General features: G+C 41.9%; 1 protein-coding gene across 4 annotated transcripts in view; it reads left to right on the forward strand.

Annotated features, from left to right (window-relative positions):
* The window catches only part of LOC132381201 (DENN domain-containing protein 2D-like), a 179,662-nt gene extending 173,677 nt beyond the window's left edge, over window positions 1-5,985 (forward strand). For all 4 annotated transcript variants that reach the window (XM_059950495.1, XM_059950494.1, XM_059950497.1 and 1 more), the window contains one exon: window positions 3,015-5,985. In XM_059950495.1, the coding sequence (XP_059806478.1) occupies window positions 3,015-3,064 (50 nt within the window). In that variant the 3' untranslated portion in view covers window positions 3,065-5,985. The remainder of the gene's footprint in view (window positions 1-3,014) is intronic.
* The last annotated feature ends 19,019 nt before the right edge of the window (window positions 5,986-25,004 follow it).

Consider the following 25,004-nt stretch of genomic DNA (forward strand, 5'->3'; position numbering starts at 1 on the left):
TAGAAACCCTTTGGATTTATTTTCACCTTACCTGCCGAAGCAACCTCATATCTTCTTTTAGCTTTTCTAATTTCTTTCTTAAGATTCTTTTTACATTCTTTATATTTCTCGAGCACCTCATTTACTCCATGCTGCCTATGTTTATTGTAGATCTCTCTCTTTTTCCAAACCAAGTTTCCAATATCCCTTGAAAACCATGGCTCTCTCAAACCTTTAACCTTTCCTTTCAACCTAACAGGAACATAAAGATTCTGTACCCTCAAAATTTCACCTTTAAATGACCTCCATTTCTCTATTTCATCCTTCCCATAAAACAAATTGTCCCAATCCACTACTTCTAAATCCTTTCGCATTTCCTCAGTTAGCCTTTCTCCAATCAAAAATATCAACCCTGGGTCCAGTCCTCCATAATTATATTGAAACTATTGTTATTGTGATCACTAGACCTGAAGTGCTCACCAACACGTACCTCCGTCACCTGACCTATCTCATTCCCTAACAGGAGAACGCTGCCCCTTCTCTAGTCAGTACCTCTATGTGTTGCTGCAAAAAGCTATCCTGCACACATTTTACAAACTAAGACAAACGTTTTACTAACTGAGGCTACATAATACCGGATGTACCTGTTCCAACTTCAAATCCGACTTAAAGCTGGACTCAGGAACGGAACTTGTTCGTAACCCGGGGACTGCCTGTACTTTTAAATCATCTCTAGATTACTTATTAAACCTAATACAATGTAAATGCTATGTAAATAGTTGTTATTCTGTATTGTTTAGGGAAAAATGACAAGAAAAAGTAGATTGTACATGCTCAAACAATGAGTGCTGGTGAGAGAACTTCCGGGTTTTCCTGATCCGCGGTTGGTTGAATCCACGCATGCGGAACCCACGGATAAGGAGGGCCGACTGTATACTCGATCACAGTGTGATCGAGAAACTGTTGCAGCAGGAAGAAGAGGAGTGAGATAATTGGCAGGGTCAAAGAAAAGGACAGGTATCTGAAGAGGAGCAGCCAGTGGTGTGAGTGGCTCAGGGTAGGAGTGCAGCTTTGAGGATTTGGTTTGAGAGGCTGAGGACAAGCTTGCTCCAAGTGAGGTAAGGCTGGGTAAGTTCATTTAATTAATTTTATTAACTTAGTTGGTAATGGAAGCAGCAGTTAGGGCAGACGAATGATCTATCTGCAGGATGTGGGAATTCAGGGACAGCACAATTGCCCCTGATGACTACACCTGCAAAAGCTGCATCCAGCTGCAGCTCCTGACAAACTGAGTTAGAGAACTGGAGTTGGAGCTGGATGAACTTCAGATCATTCGTGAGGCAGAGACAGAAATAGACAGGTGTTTCAGGGACGGAGGCAAAAGAGGTGGGGGCATCGCACTGTTGATCAGAGATAGTGTCACGGCTGCAGAAAAGGTGGACGTCATGGAGGGATTGTCTACAGAGTTTCTGTGGGTGGAGATTAAGAACAGGGAGGGGTCAATAACTTTACTGAGTGTTTTTTATAGGCTTTTTTTGAGTATATTTTATAGGGATATCGAGGACCACATAGGGAAACAGATCCTGGAACAGTGTAATAATAACAGAGTTGTCGTGATGGGAGATTTTAATTTCCCAAATATCGATTGGCATCTCCTTAGAGCAAGGGGTTTAGATGGGGTGGAGTTTGTTAGGTGTGCTCAGGAAGGTTTCTTGACATAATATGTAGGTAAGCCTAAAGAAGAGAGGCTGTACTTGATTTGGTATTGGGAAATGAACCTGGTCGATGTCAGATCTCTCAGTGGGAGAGCATTTTGGAGATACTGATCATAATTCTATCTCCTTTATCATAGCATTGGAGGGAGATAGGAACAGACAAGTTAGAAAAATGTTTAATTGGAGTAAGGGGAATTATGAGGCTATCAGGTAGGAAATTGGAAGCTTAAATTGGAAACAGATGTTCTCAAGGAAAAGTACAGAAGAAATGTGGCAAATGTTCAGGGGATATTTGTGTGAAGTTCTGTAATGGGACATAGACAGAGTGGTCAGCCAGGGAGGAGAAGGTGAATACAAATTTTAAAGTGACTGGAGGAAAGTATAGTGGAAAGATTTTTACACAGAGAGTGGTCGGAGTGTGAAACATCCTGCCAGGGGTGGTGATAGAGGCAGAAACATTAGGGACAGTCAAGGAACTCTTAGATATGCACATGGATGAAAGAAAAATGGAAGGGTTAGATTAGGTTAAAGGGTCGGCACAACTTCATGGGCCAAAGGGCCTGTACCATGCTGTAATGTTCTATGTTTTCATATATCCTTGTTTAGAGGAAATTTAGTATCAAAGTACATATATGTCACCATATACAACCCCGAGATTCATTTTTATTCTATTAAACTTCCCCCTCTCACCTTGAAGCTGTGCCTTCTAGAATGACATTTTACCCTTTCAGTAAAGGATGGTCTCCCTGTCATAATTTTATACAGTTCTGTCAGGTAAACCTAGAAACAAACTGTGCTAGAAATAATCAGTAGGTCGGGCAGCATCTGGGGAAATGCATCACCAGTGCCTACACCAGCCTACCTGGTGTCAAGGACGTAGATACAGAAGGTGCCATAACATCCTGAAGGATTCCTGCCCCACTCCCACTCATCAGAGAGGAGGCTATGTACCAACCATTCGAGGACCAGCGGAATGATAAACAGTTACTTTCCTCAAGTAATAAGATTGATAAACACCTCCAGCAACTACTTGATTTTTCCAATCAGTCACCTGGCATCTCTTTAGGGATGTAAAATCAATTTATGTATTTAAGCTATTTTATGCACTACATTTATATTTATTGTGTGTATTTTTATTGTTTTGTGTTTTATCTTTTGTGTATTTTGTGCTGCGTCGGATCAGGAGTACAATTATTTCATTCGCCTTGTAGGAAACAAATCAAACAATCATGAATCTTCAGTCCTTTAAGCTACAGAACTGTAAAGTAATATGAGGAATGTTTGTCTTCAGTCTCTCATTTTCTCTCGTTCTCTCCACAGGGTTCTTTGAGCAGAAAATAAAGGAATATAACGAGAACAAAAAAAAGTGAAATAGATCAGGTTTCAGACAGAGCAAATGATCTCTAGGGACCATCTGATGTAAGTCTCTGACCTCTGCCTGTGGCTGAAAGATGGGCTGCTGCAACACCAAAAGAACAATGTCTTGCTGTTCATACAAATAGGCAGAGCCTCATTCAGTAGCTTGTGAATGCTACTGCTTGTATTTAACTGGAAATATTTTCAGGAAGAACTGTGTGGAAAAGAGGATGCGACCGGGGAAAAACTTAAAACATCATGGTTGTTCATTGATCTTCTTGTGATCTTCTTGTGCAAACACTGTAGTCAATGCCAGATTGTCTCTGCCTGTTGCTAGCAACAGTCCTGTCACCTCTGGGCTTCGTGTTCTCGAGAGGGTACCAACATCTGGGCAAGCCCACACTGCCTGGTGTCTGATCGGGAGCGGAGCAGTGTATGCTTGATATCTTTGTTTTTGTAACATTGTGCAGCTTCAGCTCATAGTAACCATGCTGATCCATCTACACTGCTTATTCTCGCTCCCTTCTCACCCCTTCTTTTCTCCTCACCTGCTAATCACCTCCCCCTAATTCCCTCCTCCATCCCTGTCTCCCATGGTCCACCTGTCAGATTCCTTCTTCTTCCTCTCTTTACCTCTTCCACTATCACCAGCCAGCTTCTGACTTCATCCACCCTCCCTCACCCTCCCACCTACCCCCTCACCCGGTCTCACCTATCACCTTCCAGCTTGTACTCCTTCCCCTCCCCCATCTTCGTATTCTGGCTTCTGTCCCCTTCCTTTCCAGTCCTGATGCAGGGTCAACCCAAAAGATTGACTCTTTATTCCCCTCTATTGATGCTGCCTGACGTGTCAAGTTCCTCCAGCATTGTGTGTAGGTTGCTCTGGATTTCCAGCATCTGCAGAATTTCTTGTGTTTTTTATTTTTAACCTCTATCATTTCTGTGGTCCCTGTAACATCTATCGTCACCTGTTTTGCTCCAAGGAAAGACCATAACCATAGCACATAGGAGTAGAATTAGGCAGCTCGTCTCATCATGGCTGATTTATTTCCCCCTCAATCCATTCTCCCTCTGGTCCTAGTATCCCCCACTACATGAAACACCTTTTTTACATCCACTCTATCTAGACAAAAGACACAGCATCAGTACAGAAGGACATCCCTTTGGAACAGAGATGAGGAGGAATTTCTTTAGCCAGAGGGTGGTGAAACTGTGGAATTAATTGCTACAAACATTTAAAGCACAGGTTGATAGGTTCTTAATTAGTAATGGTTATGAGGAGAAGGTAAGAGATAACAAATCAGCCATGATGGAATGACAGCAGACAATGGGCCGAATGGCCTGACTTTGCTCCTTTGTCTTACTGTCTTTCACCACATCGATAGTTGGTGAAATATTTCTGGGAGAGTTGCCACTTTTTTCTCAGAATGGTGATATGTCCTGGGGTGGGTAAGGGGTGCCATATCAGTCCAAATCTCTCCTGAGTCACCTTTTGCAAGTGAGAATTGGAAAGCCAAAATCAGAATCAGAATCGGGTTTAATATCACTGGCATATTGTAACATTTGTTGTTTTGCAATACATAATAATTAAATGATAAATTATAATAGGTACAGTATATATATTGTGGCACATCAGGTGGCAACCATGCCATTTCTTTAGCATTTTTGTCTATTTCTTACAAGCCAGAGTTGCTAGCTTGATGCTCAACCCAACACAGAGAGAGCTTGCTGGACTCGAGCCCAGGACCACTCGCCTTTTGAATCCGATGCAGATGCCTCTACACCATTGGTTGACTAAATTAAATAAGTAGGACATGAAGAAAGGGAAAATGCTGAGGTAGTGTTCATGGGTTCATTGTCCATTCAGAAATCTGATAGCAGACAGGAAGAAGCTTTTTCCTGAGACATGTCTGCCTTCAGGCTCCTGTATCTCCTCTTTAATGGCAGCTATGAGAAAGGTGTGTCCTAGGTGATGGGTGTCCTTAATTATGGATGCCACCTTTTTGAGGCATCACTTTTTAAAAGTGTCCTGGATGCTCAACCCTGTGGTGGAGGTGGCTGAGTTTACAACTTTCTGATCCCCAGCAGTGATACAACCATGCTCTCCATGGTACGTCTGTAGAAACTTGTGAGTGCCTTTGGCGACATACCAATCCTTCTCACAGTCCTAATGAAATACAGCCAGAAGCCTGGCATAGGATAATGGAGACCCTGGGGCTTTGAACCTGTTGAGGCCTTTCAGTGACATATCATCAGTTCCAACAGTGTTGAAAGTTTTCTATACACTGTATATTTTCTATACAGCGTATACACTGTGTGGCAATTTTATTGGGTACTTCCTTACTGTTTGCCTCTGAGTGTGTGTTTGTAGTCTTCTGCTGCTGCAGCCCATCAAATTTAAGGTTTGACATGTGTGTTCAGAATTGCTTTTCTGCACGCCGCTGTTGTAACACGTGGTTACTCGAGTTACTGTGGCATTCCTGTCGATTTGAACCAATCTGGCCATTCTCCTCTGAACTCTCTCATGAACAAAGTGTTTTCTCCCACAAAACTGCCAGAAGGTCCCAAGTTTTGGGATACTCAAACTACCCCATCTGCCACCAGCAATCATTCCACGGTCAGTCATTCAGATGACATTTCTTCCCTTTTCTGATGTTTGTTCCGAACCCATTGTCCATATCCGCGTGCTTTTGTGAATTAAGTTGCTGCTATTTGATTGGCTGATTAAGAGTTTTGCATTAATGAACAAGTGTACAGCTGTATCTAATAAAAGTGGCCACTGGGTGTATATAGAGAGAGACTATTGTACAATCTGCATTGACTTGTTCTTCAGATTTTAATGTGAAATTTCTATTAATTCATATTACACTGTTTGTACATAATTTGTGAAGAAATTTTTAGATGGAGATTTAAAATAAAGGCCCGATTCAAACACCATGGTGTATTTCTATAAGTGAAAACAAAACTGATGAAGTGTCTTCCTATCCAGGTTCTGTATCTGTCTGGGGCAGCCTCATCTTTTAGATTTCCAGCCTTGCTATGCTCAGTGTGAATCGTGCTTAAACACTGTCTTAAGGGTTTAAACAAAAATTAGGTTTATTAACACTAACGTATGCCAGGAAGTGGCTAGCAGGAGAGGGTGCAGTTTTAAGGTGCTTGGAAGTAGCTACAGAGGAGATAGATGTTAGGGCTAAGTTTTTTACACAGAGAGTGGTGAGTGCATGGAATGGGCTGCCGGCGATGGTGGTGGAGGCAGACACGACGGGGTCTTTTAAGAGACTCCAGGACAGGCGTGTGGAGCTCAGAAAAATAGAGTGTTATGGGTAATCTCTCTGGTAAGGACAAGTTCAGCACAGCTTTGTGGGCAGAAGGGCCTGTATTGTGCTATAAGTTTTCTATGTTTGTGGTTATGCAGTGCAGTGCAAGACAGAAAAATCACTAGAGTAACAGACAAAATGCTAGAGAAACTCAGCAGGTCAGGCAGCATCTATGGAGAGGAATGTTTCCGGCAGAAGCCCTTCATCAGGACTGGAAAGGAAATGAGACCAGGTGAATGGGAATGTGGCTGGATGTTTCAAAGTTCAAAGTAAATTTATTAACTATACCATGTACAACCATGAGATTCATCTCTTTGCAAGCGAGACTAGGCCCTCCTTCGGGACAGCAGAGACCAATCCAGTTTGGCACCAGCGGCATTTCAGGTGTTGCCAGTCAGCATTGAAATCAATATAGGAATGCCCTAAGGACTCCAACTCTGAGGTATTCCTCCGGATTTACTCCCGAAGCATTTAATAAGTAGTGGGCACTTATCCACCTAACCCCTCCTCTGGCTATGGCAGTTAACCGCAAAGCAAAGCAGCACAATAAAAACAATGAAAATGCAAATATCATTGTCACACCTCACTATCAGGTGTGGGTAAGAGCACACGGCGAGGGTCATCAGTTGTAAAAAACAATGATGAGCTGCAGCAACACGTTACTGCAGGTGGTTTTATTTAGTGCCAGGTGAAAAATCGCAAAAGCTCCCCAAAAGTTGTGAAGAAAGAAAGTATTTGCAAATAGACACATGAAAGCAAACACATCTGTACAAAACACAAATATACAGAGGCTTTCTCCATGACACACTTTGTTTCTCTCTTTCCAATTTAACTATTCACCGCCATGGAATCCAGCCTCCATACCTCTCTGGCAAAGCCAGACTGAGAGTTTAATTCTGCCTCCTCCTGGCCTAGAAACTTTACTGTTGATTGTGGATGGGGCAGGGGGTGCAGGGGAATAATGTAACCAGACCATAATAATTATTTCAGAAGCAGAATTGGAATATTTTAAACAGGGGTTCTAACATGCTACATGCTAACATTCCACAGCCAGTGAGATGAGTAACAGGGCAATAGAGGCATGATGCAGTTAAAACAGAAAGCAACAAATACTGGACTGAGAGTATTGTATTTGAATGCACGCAACATAAGGAATAAAGTGGTTGATCTTGAAATCAGCTACAGATTGGCAAATATGATGTTGTGGCCATTTCTGAAACTTGGCTAAAGGATGGCTGCCATTGGGAGCTGAATGTCCAAGGATATACGGTGTATCAGAACGATAGGTTAACAGGCAGAGGGGGTGGTATGGCTCTGTGTATAAGAAATAATAAATCTTTGGAAAGAGATGACATAGGATTGGAAAGTGTAGAGTCTCTATGGGTTGAGTTAAGAAGTGGCAAGTGTAAAAAGACCATATAACCGTATAACAATTACAGCATGGAAACAGGCCATCTTGACGCTTCTAGTCCATGCCGAACGACCCTAATGGCAGTTGTATACAGGCCTCCAAAGAGCAGCCGAGATGTGGATTACAAGTTACAGTAGGAGATAGAAAAGGCATGTCATAATTTTAACATGAAAGTGGATTGGGAAAACCAGGTCAGTACTGGACCTCAAGAGAGAGAATTTGTAGAATTTTTCACATTTCTGCCTCCCCGCACTACTTTCAAATCTCTTACTATCTTTCCTTTCAGTTAGTCCTGACGAAGGGTCTCGGCCCGAAACGTCGACAGATAGATGCCAGGGCCTGCTGTGTTCCACCAGCATTTTGTGTGTGTTGTTTGAATTTACAGCATCTGCAGATTTCCTTGTGTTTGATTTGTAGTATGTCTAAGGTTTGGCTTTTTAGAACAGCTTGTTGAGCCCACTAGGGGATTGGCTATGCTAGATTGGGAGTTCTGCAGTGATCCGGAAGTGAAAAGAGAGCTTAAGCTTAAGGAACCCTTAGAGAACAGTGATCACAATATGATGGAGTTCACTTTGAAATTTGACAGTGAAAAGATAAAATCCAGTGTGTTGGTATTTCAGTGGAATAAAGTAAATTACAATGGCATGAGAGGGGACCTGTCCAAAGTTGACTGGAAAGGGACATTTGCAGGAAGGACAACAGAGCAGCAATGGTTGGAGTTTCTGTGAAAAATGAGGGAAGTGCAAGACAGATTTATTCCAAATAAGAAATTTTCAAAGGGAAGAAGGACACTACCATGGCTGACAAGTGAAGTCAGAGCCAAAGTAAAAGCAAAAGAGAGGGCATACAAAGAATTCAAAGCTAGTGGGAAGATAGAGGATTGGGAAGCTTTTAAAAACCTGCAGAAAGAAACTAAGAAGGTAATTCGGAAGGAAAAGATTAATTATGAGAGAATGCTGAGTATTAAAGAAGATACTTTTTTAAGTATATATTGGGTAAAAGAGAGTTGAGGATCAATACAAAATGATGCTGGAGATATTGTAATGAGAGATGTAGAGATGGCAGAGGAACTGAATTCATATTTTGCATCAGTCTTCACAGTGGAAGACACCTGCAGTATACTGGACATTCAAGAGTGTAAGGGAAGTGAAGTTTGTACAGTGAGAAGGTGCTTAGGAAGTTTAATGGTCTGAGGGTGGATAAATATCCTGGAGCTGGTGGAATGCACCCTCAGATTCTGAAGGAAGTAGCTGGATAGACTGCGGAGGCATTAACGTTGATCTTTCAAGAATCGATAGATTCTGGCATTGTACCGGATGACTGGAAAATTGCATGTTACTCCGCTATTTAGGAAGGGTGGGAGACAGAAGGGTGACAAGATAGGCCAAAGCCAGCATGGTTTCCAGATAGGAAAATTCTGCCTGACAAATCTATTGCAATTCTTTGAGGAAATTACAAACAGGGTAGACAAAGGAGATGCAGTAGACGTGGTGTACTTGGATTTTTAGAAGGCCTTTGACAAGAGGCTGCTTAGCAAGTTGAGAGCCCATAGAATTACAGGGAAGTTACTAATGTGCGTGGAGCATTGGCTGGTTGGCAGAAAAACAGTAGGAATGAAGGGATCCTATTCTGGCTGGCTGCCGGTTACCAGTGGAGTTCCAGAAGGGTCAGTGTTGGGACCACTGCTTTTTACGATGTATGTCGATGATTTGGACTACGGTGTTAAAGGGTTTGTGGCTAAGTTTGCCGATGATACAAAGATAAGTGGAGGAGCGGGTAGTGTTGAGGGAACAGAGAGCCTGCAGAGAGACAAGATAGTTTAGGGGAATGGGAAAGTGGCAAATGAAATACAACGTGTATGGCCGTGCACATTGGTGGAAGAAATAAATAGGCAGACTATTATTTACATGGAGAGAGAATTCAAAATGCAGATTTGCAAAGGGACTTGGGAGTCCTTGTGCAAGATACCCTAAATGTTAAACTCCAAGTTGAGTTGTTTGTGAGGAAGGCAAATGCAATGTTGGTATTCATTTCTAGAGGTATAGAAGATAAGAGCAGGGATGTGAAGTTGAGGCTCTATAAGGCACTCGTGAGACCACACAGTATTGTTTGCAGTTTGGGCTCCTTATTTTAGAAAGGATTGAAGAGGGCTCAGAGGAGATCTGCAAGAATGATTCCAGGATTCCTCTTAAGGGTTACCGTATGAGGAACGTCTGGCAGCTCTTGGGCTGTATTCCCTGGAGTTCAGGAGAATGAGGGGGGATCTAATAGAAACATTCTGAATGTTAAAAGGCCTGAATAGATTAGGTATGGCAAAGCTACTTCCCATGGTAGGGGAGTCTAGGACAAGAAGTATAACTTCAGGATTGAAGGACATCCTTATAGAACTGAGATGTGGAGAAATTAGTTTAGTCAGAGGGTGGTAAATCTGTGGAATTTGTTGCTGCGAGCAGCTGTGGAGGCCAAGTCATTGGGTGTATTTAAGGCAGAAATAGACAGGTTCTTGATTAGTCAGGGCATCAAAGGGTAGGGGGGCGAAGGCAGGGGAGTGGGGATGACTGGAAGAATTGGATCAGCCCATGATTGAATGGCAGAGAAAAGTTGATGGGCCGAATGGCCTACTTCTGCGCCTATATCATATGGTCTTATGGTCTAACAAATGCCTCAGTTAGTGTCCACAAAAGAAAACCTAAAAGAATAATGCCTCCCCCTCCCCACCAGTGGCGTTGCTCCCACTAACCCAGGCATTATTTCAGGATGACCCGCTCTGTCCCTCTGGTCCTCTCAGGCCATTCTGCTGTCTACAAACCAATGTAAGGATGTGAGTGAAAATAAATGAAACTGTTGGCAATGCCTGTGTCTAGAATCCTTATTTTTATGAGTTATAAACCAGTAGAGCACATTGTTTTGATTAGCCAAGCTAGTGATTGTTTTGCTGTTGGGGTGTGTAAACAGTGAGCCCCAAGAACTGCAGAACAGAAGGGCAAAGTCTTGACCAGGGGCAGAACGAGGCAGTGTGACTAACTGGGCAAGGTGAGCAGGAGAATTAGGGTCCTGTCACAATCATCAAAGATCCAATCTGCTAAAGAGGATGAATCATGAAAATGGTAATGGCCTGATTTATTATAGAAACACAGAACACTACAAGTTCCTTGGGTTGCTATAGCCAGTGGTGGTGTGCATTTTAAGTAGCCTCTGACAACCAATTCCAGGTCCTGACCTTCACTTGTGGCTTAGCTACTAAGCCCAAAAGAACCATTTCTACTGACAGGAGGGGTTACTGGCACCTTAAAACCAGTTGCTTTGGGCAGATGGGGCTCGTCAGTCATAGTTACCAGTTCATCCAGAAGGAGAACTTCCACTGCCTTCCAGGTATAACCATTCATGGGGAAACCCACTTCAGGATTAAACCTTGAGGGAAAATCAGAGTCATATTTTCTAAGGCAGTCCTATGTTGAGTTTGACGCTAACTGGCAACTGCTGTGATGCTGTTGGTCCTGAACTGTATCAGTCTCTCTGTCCTTCAGATTCATCCGCTGTGTGGCAAGGTGGAGCCTGCTACAAGGGTAACATCTTGCTCTCCATGTCATACTGCCCTGGCTTGCATATCATATAGACAGCTGGGATGCAACATCTATGGCCGATCTCGACAAACAGAGGGTCTCCAGAACACTACAGGACAGAAACAGGCCCTTTGGCCCATCTAGAAAATGCCAAACTGTTATTCTGCCTAGTCCCATCAACCATAGCCCTTTCTACACCTCCTATCCATGTACCTACCCAAACTTCAACTAAATGTTGTAATCAAACACATGTCCACCTCTTCTGATGGCAGCTCATTCTGCCCTGAGTGAAGTTCACCTTTCACCTAAGTAACCTATCACCTCTGGTTCCAATCTCACCCAACCTCAGAGGAAAAAACCTGTTTGTACTTAGCCCTCATGATTTGTATACTCTGTCAAACTTCCACTCATTCTCCTATGCCCCAGAGAATACAGTGATAACCCATTCAACCTTTCCCTATAACTCTGGTCCTCAAGTCCCGGCACAATCCTTGAAAATTTTCAATGGACATTTCAATGGTCATAATTGGACATTGTGACAGTGATGACAGGACTCCTGCCTTTGTCACTCTATGGGTAACAGGGTCTCTGTTTCAGAGCTGGTCACTCAGGGATCAAGGAGGGAATTCCTCACTGCCTCTGATGGAAGGTGTCTTTTCCTGCTGGAACCCAAATGAGGGAATTAGTAGAATGCATATGAAGTGGATTTTTACAGCAGCTCTTGTTTGGGCCCATCACCTATTCCAGATTGGATGTTGTGTAATGAACCATATTTGATTAGGGAGTTTAAGGCAAAGGAACCCTCAGTAAGAAGTGATCATAATATGGTAGAATTCATCTTGCAGTTTGAGAGAGAGAAGCAACGTATCAGTATTACAGTGGAATAAAACAAATCACAGAGACATGAGAGAGGAGCTGGTTAAAATTTATTGGAAGTGGACACTAGCGGAAATGATGGTAGAACAGCAATGGCTGAAGTTTCTGGGAGCAATTTGGAAGGCACAGGATAGATACATCCCAAAGGAGAAGTATTCTAAAGGTAGGGTGATGCAATCGTAGCTGACAAAAGAAGTCAAAGCAAAAGAGGGGTATATAATAGAGCAAAAATTAGTGGGAAATTAGAGCATTGGGAAACTTCTAAAAACCAACAGAAGGCAACTAAAAAGTCATAAGGAGTGAAAACATGAAATATGAAGGGAAGCATCTCAGTGATATAAAGGTTTTCTCAGATATATAAAAGAGTGAAAGGGACACAAGAGTAGATATTTGACCACAAGAAAATGAAGCTGGAGAGGTAGCAATGCAGTGCAAGGAAATGGCAGATGAACTGAGTAAGTATTTCACATCTGTCTTCACTGCAGAAGGCAGACACCAGCAGTATGCCAGATTTCAGAGTGTCGGGACTGAAATGAGTGTAGTTGGTATTACTAAGGAGAAGGTGCTTGAGAAGCTGAAAGGTCTGGAGATTGATAAGTCACCTGGATGAAATGGTGGAGGCATTAATAATGATCTTTCATGAATCCTGGCATGATTCCAGGAAAACTGTAAATCTCATTTCAAGTCGTCACTTTTTTTTAAAAAAATGTATTCAATTTTTAAGATAATTACATAGAATAATAAGTAATATAATATCAGCCCTCCCCCCTTAACATCCCTATCTAAAAAGAGAAAAAAAAGAAAAAAAGTAGAAAGAAAGACTGCCTGGAAATCGGAAGATCCCCACGTGCTCCATGGATTTCAAAATAGCTTTAATATATGTATTTATTTCTTTCTTTCCCCAGATGACCAATAACTTTATCTTTGGAGCACCTATATATTTGATCCTATCTTTTGTAAATAAGGGTGCCAAATTCTCAGAAATATGTCATATTTGTTTCTTAAATTATAAGTAATTTTTTCAAGTGGAATGCAGCTAAAAATTTCGTTATTCCAACGATCCATACTTAAGTATGAATCCAATTTCCAAGTAACTGCAATAGCCTTTTTGGCTACGGCCAATGCAATTTTTATAAATTCTTTCTGATATTTGTTCAATTTAGGTTTCGGTTTTATCCCTTCAATGTCACCTAGTAAAAATAATATTGGGTTATGTGGAAGTTGTGTTCCAATAAAACTCTTAAATTTATCCTAAAAGGTTGAATTTTAAAACAAGACCAAGTAGAGTGTAAAAAAGTACCAATTTCTTGATTACGTTGAAAACATTGATCATTGGGTTTAATCTATTTATTTTTTGTGGTGTAATATATAGTTGAGGTAAAAAATTGTATTGTACTAATCTAAGTCGGACATTTGTTGTATTTGTCATACTGTCAAGACATAGTCTTGACCATCTTATTCCTTGTTTAATTGTCTGTTTTTGAATCAAATTATACATATGTTACGTAACCCTGTAACTGGGTCACTTACCAGCAAAGATAGAGAGGTTCGTTGAAGTCTGATGGTACTATTTTTTAAAAGAATTTATTGAAAAAGGGGCACAAAAGTAAGATTAATGCAAACATACAGATAATATACGTTGTCAATACTAAATCTAAAAGTGCGGGTATAATAATAACCAATAAGAAATAGCTCTATCGTTGTCTAGGGGATAATGTATTGTCCGATGGAAATATAAAAGTCACTCAGTTCATTCAGGCTGCAGCCTTTTGGTTGTCGCTGTGTTGCACTTTGTCGGAGCATTTTGGGTTTTGGGTTTTGGGTTAAACTTGCCCAGGTCTTTTATGATGCCAATCCTTTGAGTCGTGGGAGTTGGTTTCCCCGTTGTTAGCTAAAAGCCAGTCTCCCGTGAGAAGAGCCACCGGCTCCGTGGCGAATGGAACCGAACGCACGTGGCTTCCTCCCTACTGGCTCCCGCTATTACGGGATCGCTAGCATTTCTTCTGGTGCGTCTGAGGGGCTGTTCCAACAGACCCTCTTTTATCCTGACTCACAGGGTCGCAGATGTCAATCAGGTTGGGGGTGATGCAATCCCTCCCTCAACCAGCCCACTCTGCCTGAGGGCTTCCACGTAGCATAGTATTTCCAATCCACAAGTTCGTCTCCAAGAGACAATGGCCATGTCCTGTAGCTTTGTATCGCCGGGGGGGGGGAACGAGGCATTCCGCACGTCTCTCTCTCATTTCCTGGGCCTCCTGACCCAACCCAACAGTGATCTTGTGATTCTCACAAAGGAGGGGGCTGCAGGCGTAACACATACAAGAAGTAATTTTTTTAATTTTTCCTTTCTGAATTAAAATTTCTATTTCATTAGGTTTCGGCATTAGCATTTTAAACCCAGTTTATCTCTTAAATAAGCCCTTAATTGGAAATAACAGAAGAGAATGTTATTTGATATATTTATTCTTTAATTGATCAAATGACATCAATATACCTCCTTCAAAACAATCTCCTACATATCTAATCCCTTTTTGAACCCAATTATATAAAAGTTGGTTATCCATTGTGAAGGGAATGAGTCTATTTTGAATTAGAGGTCTCTTTGCTAATAAAGATTTCTTTATCATTTGTCTTGTTCCATAAATCAATCAAATGTTTTAATCTAAGGGATTCTTTCTTTTCCCGTATCCATTTTGATTCCCATTTATATATAAAATCTTCTGGTATATTTTCTCCTATCTTATCTAACTCTATTTTAATCCATGCCGGTTTATCTTCATCAAAAAAAAGATGCAATAAATCTAAGTTGATTTGCTTTATAATAATTCTTAAAGTTTGGAAGTTGTAACCCTCCTAGGTCAAATTTCCATGTCAATTTTTCCAACAATATTCTTGACATCTTACCTTTCCAAAGAAACTTCCTCACACATTTGTTCAACTCTTGAAAAAAACTTCTGCAGCAGTTGTATTGGTAATGCTTGGAATAAATACTGTAATCTAGGAAATATATTCATTTTTTGATAAATTAACTCTACCTACTAATGTTATTGGTAATATCATCCATTTATCAAGATCTTTTTGAATTTTTTTCCAATAATGGCAAATAATTCAATTTATATAAATTATTTATATCATTATTAACTCTTATACCATTTATCGGCCATCTAAATTGAGTTACTAATCGACATTGACTATAATCTCCTTTTATATTCTAGTCCTCTTGAAATGAATGCTAACATCACATTTGCCTTCCTCAACACACACTCAACCTGCAAGTTAACCTTTAGGGAATCCTGCACAAGGACTCCCAAGTCCCTTTGCACCTCAATTTTTTGTATTTTCTCTCCACTTAGGAAATAGTCAAACCTTTTATTCCTTCTACCAAAGTGCATCAAGTCAAGTCACTTTTATTGTCATTTTGACCATAACTGCTGGTACAGCACATAGTGAAAATGAGACAACTTTTTTCAGGACCATGACACAGTACAAAAACTAGACTGAACTACGTAAAAAAAAACAACACAGAGAAAGCTACACTAGAATACAGACCTACACAGGACTGCGCAAACTGCACAAAAACAGTGCAGGCATTACAATAAATAATTAACAGGACAATAGGGCAAGGTGTCAGTCCAGGCTCTGGGTATTGAGGAGTCTTATAGCTTGGGGGAAGAAACTGCTACATAGTCTGGTCGTGAGAGTCTGAATGCTTTGGAGCCTTTTCCCAGATAGCAGGAGGGAGAAGAGATTGTATGAGGGGTACATGGGGTCCTTCATAATGCTGTTCCCTTTGCAGATGCAGCGTGTAGTGTAAATGTCTGTGATGGTGGGAAGACAGACCCCGATGACCTTCTCAGCTGACTTCACTATCCGCTGCAGGGTCTTGCAATCCAAGATGGTGCAATTTCTGAACCAGGAAGCTGTTCAGGATGCTGATGCAGCTGCTCAGGATGCTCTCAATACAACCCCTGTAGAATGTGATGAGGAGAGAGGGAGGCAGAAGAAAGTAAATTATAGGCCATTTAGGTTAGAACCTCAGTGGTTGGGAAGATGTTGGAGCTGATTGTTAAGGATGAGGCTTTGGGGTACTTGGAAGCTCATGATAAAATGGGGCAAAGTCAGCATGATTTCCTCTTTGGGATTCCTTTCAGTTGGGATTCTTTGAGGAAGTAACAAGCAGGATAGACAAAGGAGAATTGGTAGACACTGATTAGCTGCCAGTGACTAGAGTCAGTTTTGGTCACTTCTTTGTATGTTGCATGTCAATGATTTGGATGGTGGAATTCATGGCCTTATGGCCAAGTTTGTGAATGAAACAAAGAGAAGTGGATGGGCAGATAGTGTTGAGGAAGCAGGGACACTGCAAAAGGACTTAGACAGATTGGGAGAACGGCCAAAGAACTGGCAGATGGCATACAATGTTAGGAAGTACATGGTCATGCACTTTGGTAGAAGGAATAAAAGCATAGACTATTCTCTAAATGGGAAGAAAATTAAAAATCCAAGGTGCAAAGGGTCTTGGGAGTTTTGTGTAAGATTCCCTAAAGGTTAACTTACAGGTTGAATCAGAGGTTAAAATGCGAGGCATTCATTTCAAGAGGACTAGAATATAAAAACAAGGATGTAATGCTGAGGATGAGAGGGAAATGGATCAGGCATGATCAAATGGTGGAGTAGACTCGACAAACAGAATGGCCTAACTCTGCTCCAAAGTCTCCTGGTCTAAAAGGCAGTGCCTCGAAAAAGTGACATCCATCATCCAGGACATGCTTTGTTCTCATTGCTACCATCAGGGAGGAGGTGCAGCAGCCTGAAGACACACACTCATCATTTCAAGATCAGTTTCTTTCTCTCCACAGTGAACACACACACACACACACACACACACACAGCTTTACTTGTCACATTCAAGATTGGAGATTGTTTATTGTCATACTTCAGTACACAAATGAGAAGATTGCAGTCAAGATCTAATAAAAAAAAGTATAAAGAATACAATTAAAAAAACATAAATACAGGAGATCCTGCAGATGCTGGAAATCCAGAGCAACATACTCAAAATGCTGGAGGATCTCAGCAGGTGAGGTAGCATAACAGTTGACATTTCAGGCTGAGACCCTTCATCAGGTCTGGACAGGAAGGGGGAAGATGCCAGAATAAAAAGATGGGGAGGAGAAGAAGGACAAGTGGACAAGCTAGAAGGTGATAGGTGAAGCCAGGAAGGTAAAGGACTGGAGAGGAAGGAATCGGATAGGAAAGGAGAATGGACAATGGGAGAAAGGGAACAGGCAAGGGACCCAGAGGAAGGTGATGGGCAGAGTGGGAAATAGAAGAAGAGAGAAAAGGGGGAAGGAAAAAAAGAAAAATACCTGAAGAAGAAATCGATGTTCCTGTCATCAGTTTGGAGGTTACCCGGATAGAATATGAAGTGTTTCTCTTCCAACCTGAGAGTGGACTCATCATGGAAAAAAGCAGAACAGATATATTATAAATATTAAAGCAATCCTATAAAACACAAGTACAAATAAAAGGACATAGACTGATTATATACATAAAGTGACACTCGGTAAACTGAATGTAGTGGTGGAGGTGCTGATCAGCCTTGCTACTTGGGGTAAGTAATTGCTTTTAAGTCTATAGTCCTGGTGTGTAAATCAGAACACAAAACGAAATGTGTCATTTGCATCAACAACAAAAACATTCTGTCTCTGTCTGTCTCATTCTCAGTTCTCCTTAAAGGCTAATTGCCTCATCTCCAGAATCAACCTGGTGAACCTCCTCTGCACCACCTCCAAAGCCAGATGATCTTTCCTCAGGTTAGACCAGAACATGAAGTTGCAAAGAAGGACATATTTTATTGAACACCACTTGTTGGGAGGAGGTTGGGACAGTGATTACCCCTCAACCATCAGGATCTTGAACCAGAGGCAATAACTTTACTGATCAACATGTACAAACAAGCTGGATCAGGCAGCATCCGTTGACTGCTCACAACTTGATTTGACCACAGCACCTGCAGTGTACTTTGTGTTAACTTCACTGAACATCACCCCAACACCAAACTGTTCGACAATCCATTTTCAAGGATTCTTCATCTCATGTTCTTGTTATTTATTGTTTATTTATTATTATTAAATGTAGAAACATAGAAAACCTACAGCACAATAGGTTGTGCTGTACATGTCTTTACCTAGGGTTACCCATAGCCCTCTATTTTTCTAAGCTCCATGTACTTATCCAGGAGTCTCTTAAAATCATATCCGCCTCCACCACCATCGCCAGCAGCCCATTCCATGCACTCACCACTCTGCGTAAAAAACTTACCCCTGACATCTACTTGCAAGTGCTTTAAAATTGTGCCCTCTCATGTTGGCCATTTCAGCCCTGGGAAAAAGCCTCTGATTATCCACACAATCAATGCCTCTCATCATCTTATTCACCTCTATCAGGTCACCTCTCATCCTCTGTCCAGGCAACATTGTTGTAAATCTCCTCTACACCCTTTCTATAGTTTCCACATCCTTCCTGTAGTGAGGTGACCAGATACTCCAGATAGCAGCTAGCACAGATAGCACAGTACTCCAACTGGGATCTGACTAGGGTCCTACTTAGCTGCAACATTACCTCTCGGCTCCTAAACTCAATCCTATGATTAATGAAGGCTGATGCACCGTATTCCTTCTTAACCACAGAGTCAACCTGTGCAGCAGCTTTGAGTGTCCTGTCAACTCGGACCCCAAGATCCCTCTGATCCTCCACACTGCCAAGTCTTACTATTAATACTATATTTTGTCATCATATTTGACCTACCAAAATGAACTGCCTCACACTTATCTGGGTTGACTCCATCTGCCACTTCTCAGCCCAGTTTTGTATCCTATCAATGTCCCGCTGTAACTTCTGACAGGCCTCCACACTATCCACAACACCACCAGCAAATTTACTAACCCATCACTCCAGGTCATTTATAAAAATCACGAAGAGTAAGGGACCCAGAACAGATCCCTGAGGCACACCACTGGTGACCGACCTCCATGCAGAATATGACCCATCTTTTTTGGGCAAGCCAGTTCTGAATCCACAAAGCAATGTCCCCTTGGAACCCATGCCTTCTTACTTTCTCAATAAGCCTTGCATGGGGTACCTTATGAAATGTCTTGTTGAAATCCATATACACTATATCTACTACTCTACCTTCATCAATGTGCTTAATCACATCCTCAAAAAATTCAATCAGGCTCGTAAGGCATGACCTACCTTTGACAAAGCCATGTTAACTATTCCTAATCATATTATGTTCATACATCCTGCCTCGCAAGTATCTTTTCCATCAACTTACCAACCACTTAAGTAACCAACCACTGGTCTATAATTTCCTGGGCTATCTTTACTCCCTTTCTTGAATAAGGGAACAACATCTGCAACCCTCCAATCCTCCAGAACCTCTCCCATCCCCACTGATGATGCAAAGATCATTTCCAGGGTCTCAGCAATCTCCTTGCTCACCTCCCACGGTAGCCTGAGGTATATCTCGAACTTGATGCTTTCCAAAATCTCCAGTGCATCCTTTTTCTTAATGTCTGCATGTTCAACCTTTTCTGTCCACTGTAAATCATCCCTACAACTGCTAAGATCCTTTTACACAGTGAATACTGAAGCAAAGTACTCATTAAATACCCGGTTCTATACACATTTTTCCACTGTTACACTTGATTGGTGCTATTTTCTCAAGTCTTACCCTCTTGCTCTTCACATACTTGTAGAATGCCTTGGGGTTTTCCTGAATCCTATCTGCCAAGGCCTTCTCATGGCCCCTTCTGGCTCTCCTAATTTCATTCTTAAGATCCTTCCTGCTAGCCTTATAATCTTCTAAATTTCTATCATTACCTAGTTTTTTTAACCTTTCGTAAGCTTTCTTTTCTTTTTGACTAGAGTTTCAACTGACTTTGTACACCATGGTTCTTGTACACCATCCTTCCCCTATCAAATTGGAACATAACTATGCAGAACTCCATGCAAATATCCCCTGAACATTTGCCACATTTCTTCCATACATTTCCCTGAGAACATCTGTTCCCAATTTGTGCTTCCAAGTTTTTGCCTGATAGCCTCATATTTCCCCTTACTCCAGTAAAACGCTTTCCTAAATTGTCTGTTCCTATCCTTCTCCAATGCTACGGTAAAGGAGATTGTAGATTGGGAAAATTAGGTTGGTACTAAATTCCAAGAGGGGAAATTTCTACAATACCAATGAGATGGTTTTTTAGAGCAGATCATGGCTGATCTGCTACTCTGGATTGATTAGAGAGCTTAAGGCGACCCTTAGGGGCAAGTGATCATAATATGACCTAATTCACCCTGAAATGTGAGAAGGAGAAGCTAAAGTTAGACATATCAGTGTTACAATGGAGTAAATGGAATTACAGAGGCATGAGAGAGGAGTTGGCCAGAATTGATTGGAAAAAAACACTGGCAGGGATGATGGCAGAGCAACAATGACTGGAATATCTGGAAGAAATTCAAAAGGCACAGGATAGATACACCTCAAAGAAGAAGAAGTTTTCTAAAGGCAAAATGACACAACCGTGGCTAACACGAGCATCAAAACCAACATAAAACCCAAAGAGAAGACATATAATAAAGCAAAAACATAGTGGGAAGTTAGAGGATTGGGAAGTTTTTAAAAACCAACAGAAGGTAACTAATGTCATTAAGGTAAAGATGGAATATGAAAGTAAGCTTCCCAATAAGGGAGTACCAAAAGTTTTTACATAATGTGTAAAAGAGAGGTGAGAATGGATGTCAGACCACTGGAAGTGATTCTGGAGTGGTAGTAATGGGGACAAGGAAATGGCAGATGAACAGAATAAGTATTTTCAGATTCAGATTCAGTTTATTGTCATTTAGAAACCACAAATGCAATGCAGTTAAAAAATGAGACAACGTTCCTCCAGAATGATATCACAGAAGTATATGACAAAACAGACTACACCAGAAAATCCACGTAACGTTTGGCAATCCCCAATCCAGAGTCTGGAGAAGCTGCTGCGTATTAATATCGCGCTACCGTCTAGCGCGTTCCCCGGAAAGGAGCATTAGTCTTCACTATTGAAGATATTAGCAGTATGGTGGAAGTTCCAGGTGTCAGAGGTCATGAAGTGTATGAAGTTACCATAACTAGAGAGGGTTCTTGGGAAACTGAATGGTCTGAAGGTAGATAAGTCACATGAACCAGATGGTGTCCACCCCAGGGTTCTGAAGGAGGTGGCTGAAGAGATTGCGAAGGCATTAGTAATGATCTTTCAAGAATCACTAGATTCTGGAATGGTTCCATATGACTGGAAAATTGCAAATGTCACTCCACTCTTGAAGAAGGGAGTGAGGCAGAAGAAAGGAAACTCAAACATGAGGAAATCTGCAGATGCTGGATATTCAAGCAACACACACAAAATGATGTGGAACGTAGCAGGCAGGCAGCAAATAGGAAGAAGTACAATCAACGTTTCGGGCCAAGACCCTTCATCAGGACAAAGAAAGGAAACTCAGCCAGTTAGTCTGACCTCAGTGGTTGGGAAGATATTGGAGTCGATTAGAACACAGAATATAGAACATAGAAAAACTACAGCACAATATAGGCCATTCAGCCCACAATGCTGTGCCAAACATGTACTTACTTTAGAAATTACCTAGGGTAATTTCATAGCGTTCTATTTTTCTAAGTTCCATGTACCTATCTGCCTCCATCACCGTCTCCGGCAGCCCATTCTATGCCCTCACTACTCTGTGTAAAAAACTTACCTCTGACATCTCCTCTTGTACCTACTTCCAAGCAAAATAAGCCTCTGACTATCCACACGATCAATGCCTCTCATCATTGTTATGGATGAGGTCTCAGGTCACTTGCAGGCACATGATAGGCCAGCATGGTTTCCTCAAGGGAAAATCTTGCCTGTTGGAATTCCTTGAAATAACAAGCAGGATAAAGAAAGGAGAATCGGTTGATGGTGTGTACTTGGATTTTCAGAAGGCCTCTGACAAGCTGCCACATATGAGGCTGCTTAACAATGTTGAGTCTTTGTGGGTGGAGTTAAGAAACTGCAAGGGTGAAAAAAGCATTATGGGAATCATATATAGATCTCCAAATAGTGGCTAAGATGTGGGGTTGAGATTGCAAAGAAAGGAAATTATAGGCCAGTTAGCCTAACCTCAGTGGTTGGGAAAGTGTTGGAGTCTATTATTAAGGGTGAGGTTTGGGGTACTTAGGAACTAATGATAAAGTCATTAAAGTCAAAAGTCAAAGTCAGCATGGTTTCTGTCAAGGAAGATCTGTTAGAGTTCTTCAAGGAAGTAACAAGCAGAGTGGACAGTGGATGCCATTTACTTTGACTTCAGAAGGCATTTGATAAGGTGCCACAGATGAGGAACATAATATAAAAGCAAGGAGACAATGCTGAGGCATTGTCTCATTGTGTGGTTAGGCCACAGTTGGAATATTGTCAACAGCTTTGGGCTCATTTCTCAGAAAGGATTGTTGTCATTGGAGTGAGTCCAGAAGAGGTTCATGAGGATTATTCCAGGAATGAAGGGGTTAATGTACGAGGAGTGTTTGGCTGTTTTGGGCCTGTACTTAGAAGAATGTGTGGGGATATCACTGAAACTTAACAAATGTTGAAAGGACTAGATAAAGAGGATATGGAAAGGATGTTTCCTCTGATGGGGGTATCCAGAAATAGAGGACACAGCCTCAAAATTGAGGGGCGTCCCTTTAGAACAGAGATAAGGAGGAATTCTTTTTGCCAGAGAACAGTGAATCTGTGGAATGCTCAGCAACAGATAGTTGTGAGGGCCAAAACTGTGGGTACATTTAAAGCAAAAATTGACAGATTCCTTATGGTCAGGACATCGTAGGTTATATCGAGAATGCGGGTGTATGGGGTTGAGTGGCATCTAGGATCAGCCTCAATAGGCTGAATGGCCTAATTCCACTCATATGTCTTATGGTCTTGTGGACTGATACTTTTTACATTATATGTCAAAGCTTTGGATGATGGAATTGATACCTTTGTTGCAAAGTTTGCAGACGATATGAAGGTATGTGGTGGGGGAAGAAACAGATGGTTTTGAGGAAGAAGGGAGGCTACAGAAGGACTTTGACAGCTCAGGAGAATGGGCAAAGAAAGTCAGATGGAATACAGTGTCAGGAAGTCTATTGTTGACTTCAGGAGGGCATGGAGCGACCACTCCCCACTGAACATCGATGGCTCCTCGGTAGAGATCGTAAAGAGCAGCAAATTTCTTGGTGTTCACCCAGCGGAGAATCTCACCTGGTCCCTCAACACCAGCTCCATAGCAAAGAAAGCCCAGCAGCATCTCTACCTCTACTTTCTGTGAAGGCTGAGGAAAGTCCATCTCCCACCCCCCCCCCCATCCTCATCACATTCTACAGGGGTTGTATTGAGAGCATCCTGAGCAGCTGCATCACTGCCTGGTTCAGAAATTGCATCAACTCAGATCACAAGACCCTGCAGCGGATAGTGAGGTCAGCTGAGAAGATCATCAGGGTCTCTCTTCCCACCATCACAGACATTTACACTACACGCTGCATCCGCAAACGAATATAATGTAACTTTATAAACCACTGGTAAGGCCTCACTTGGAGTATTGCGAGCAGTTTTGTGCCCCTCGTCTTAGAAAGGATATGTTGAGACTGGAGAGAGTTGAAAGGAGGTTCACGAAAATGATTCCAGGATTGAACAGCTTGTCATATGAAGGGGTCTTGAAGGCTCTGGGCCTGCATTCTCTGGAATTCAGAAGAATGAGAGGTGACCTCATTGCAACCTATCGAATGGTAAAAAGTCTTGGTAGAGTGGATGTGGAGAGCATGTTTCCTCTGGTGAGAGAATCTAAGTGAAGGACACATCCTCAGAATAGAGGAACATCCTTTTAGAACGGAGATGAGGAGGAATTTCTTCAGTCAGAGAGTGGTGAATCTGTGGAATTTGTTGCCACAAGCAGCTGTGGAGGCCGTTATTTAAGGCTGAGATTGATAGATTCTAAATTGGTTAGGGCATGAAGGTATACGGGGAGAAGGGAAGAGGTTGGGGCTGAGAGGAAAATTGGATCAGCCATGTTTCTCTTGCAATTACAAGACCCTGTTGGACTTCAATAATGTGAGATGCTACAAGTTAGTTTCCCTTGTTTGGTGGCAAGACAGGTGACAAGACAGCATGGCCTCGGTGGTAGCAAGGACTTGCCTGCTGCTGCTGCAAGTGAGATGACGCTGGAAGTTGGGAGCTGGCCTTTCCCATCAAGCTGCCCTACAGTGTTCGACCAGCTGAATGACAGGCTGCATTGCCAAGAGCTGTACAAATGCATGTTACTCAAAGATATGTGTTTTCTTATGTAGCAATGTGAATGCGTGTGTGAGTGAGTGAGTGTTGTGCCAAGCTGTATGAGTCCTAATGTTCTTCTCTTGGACAACATCGGTGACATGGAGAGGGGAGACTTGCAGCATGGGCAACTGCAGGTCTTCTATACAACCTCAGTCATCATTGAAAATTGATGGACAGCCGAAGAAAGGAGAGAGAGTGTGTGTGTGTGTGAGTGTGTGACAGTGTGTGTGTGTATGTGAGAGTGTGACAGTGTGTGACAGTGTGTGTGTGTGTGCATACTTTTTCCCTCTCTCTTGCAACTTTGCATGGATATTATGCCCCTTGTTCCCAGAGGAACACTGTCCCATTCAACTGTATCCATATATGGTCTGGATGATAAATTTGCTTTGAAGTAG

Source organism: Hypanus sabinus, chromosome 25 (genome assembly GCF_030144855.1).
Source record: "Hypanus sabinus isolate sHypSab1 chromosome 25, sHypSab1.hap1, whole genome shotgun sequence".
Lineage (NCBI taxonomy): Eukaryota > Metazoa > Chordata > Chondrichthyes > Myliobatiformes > Dasyatidae > Hypanus > Hypanus sabinus.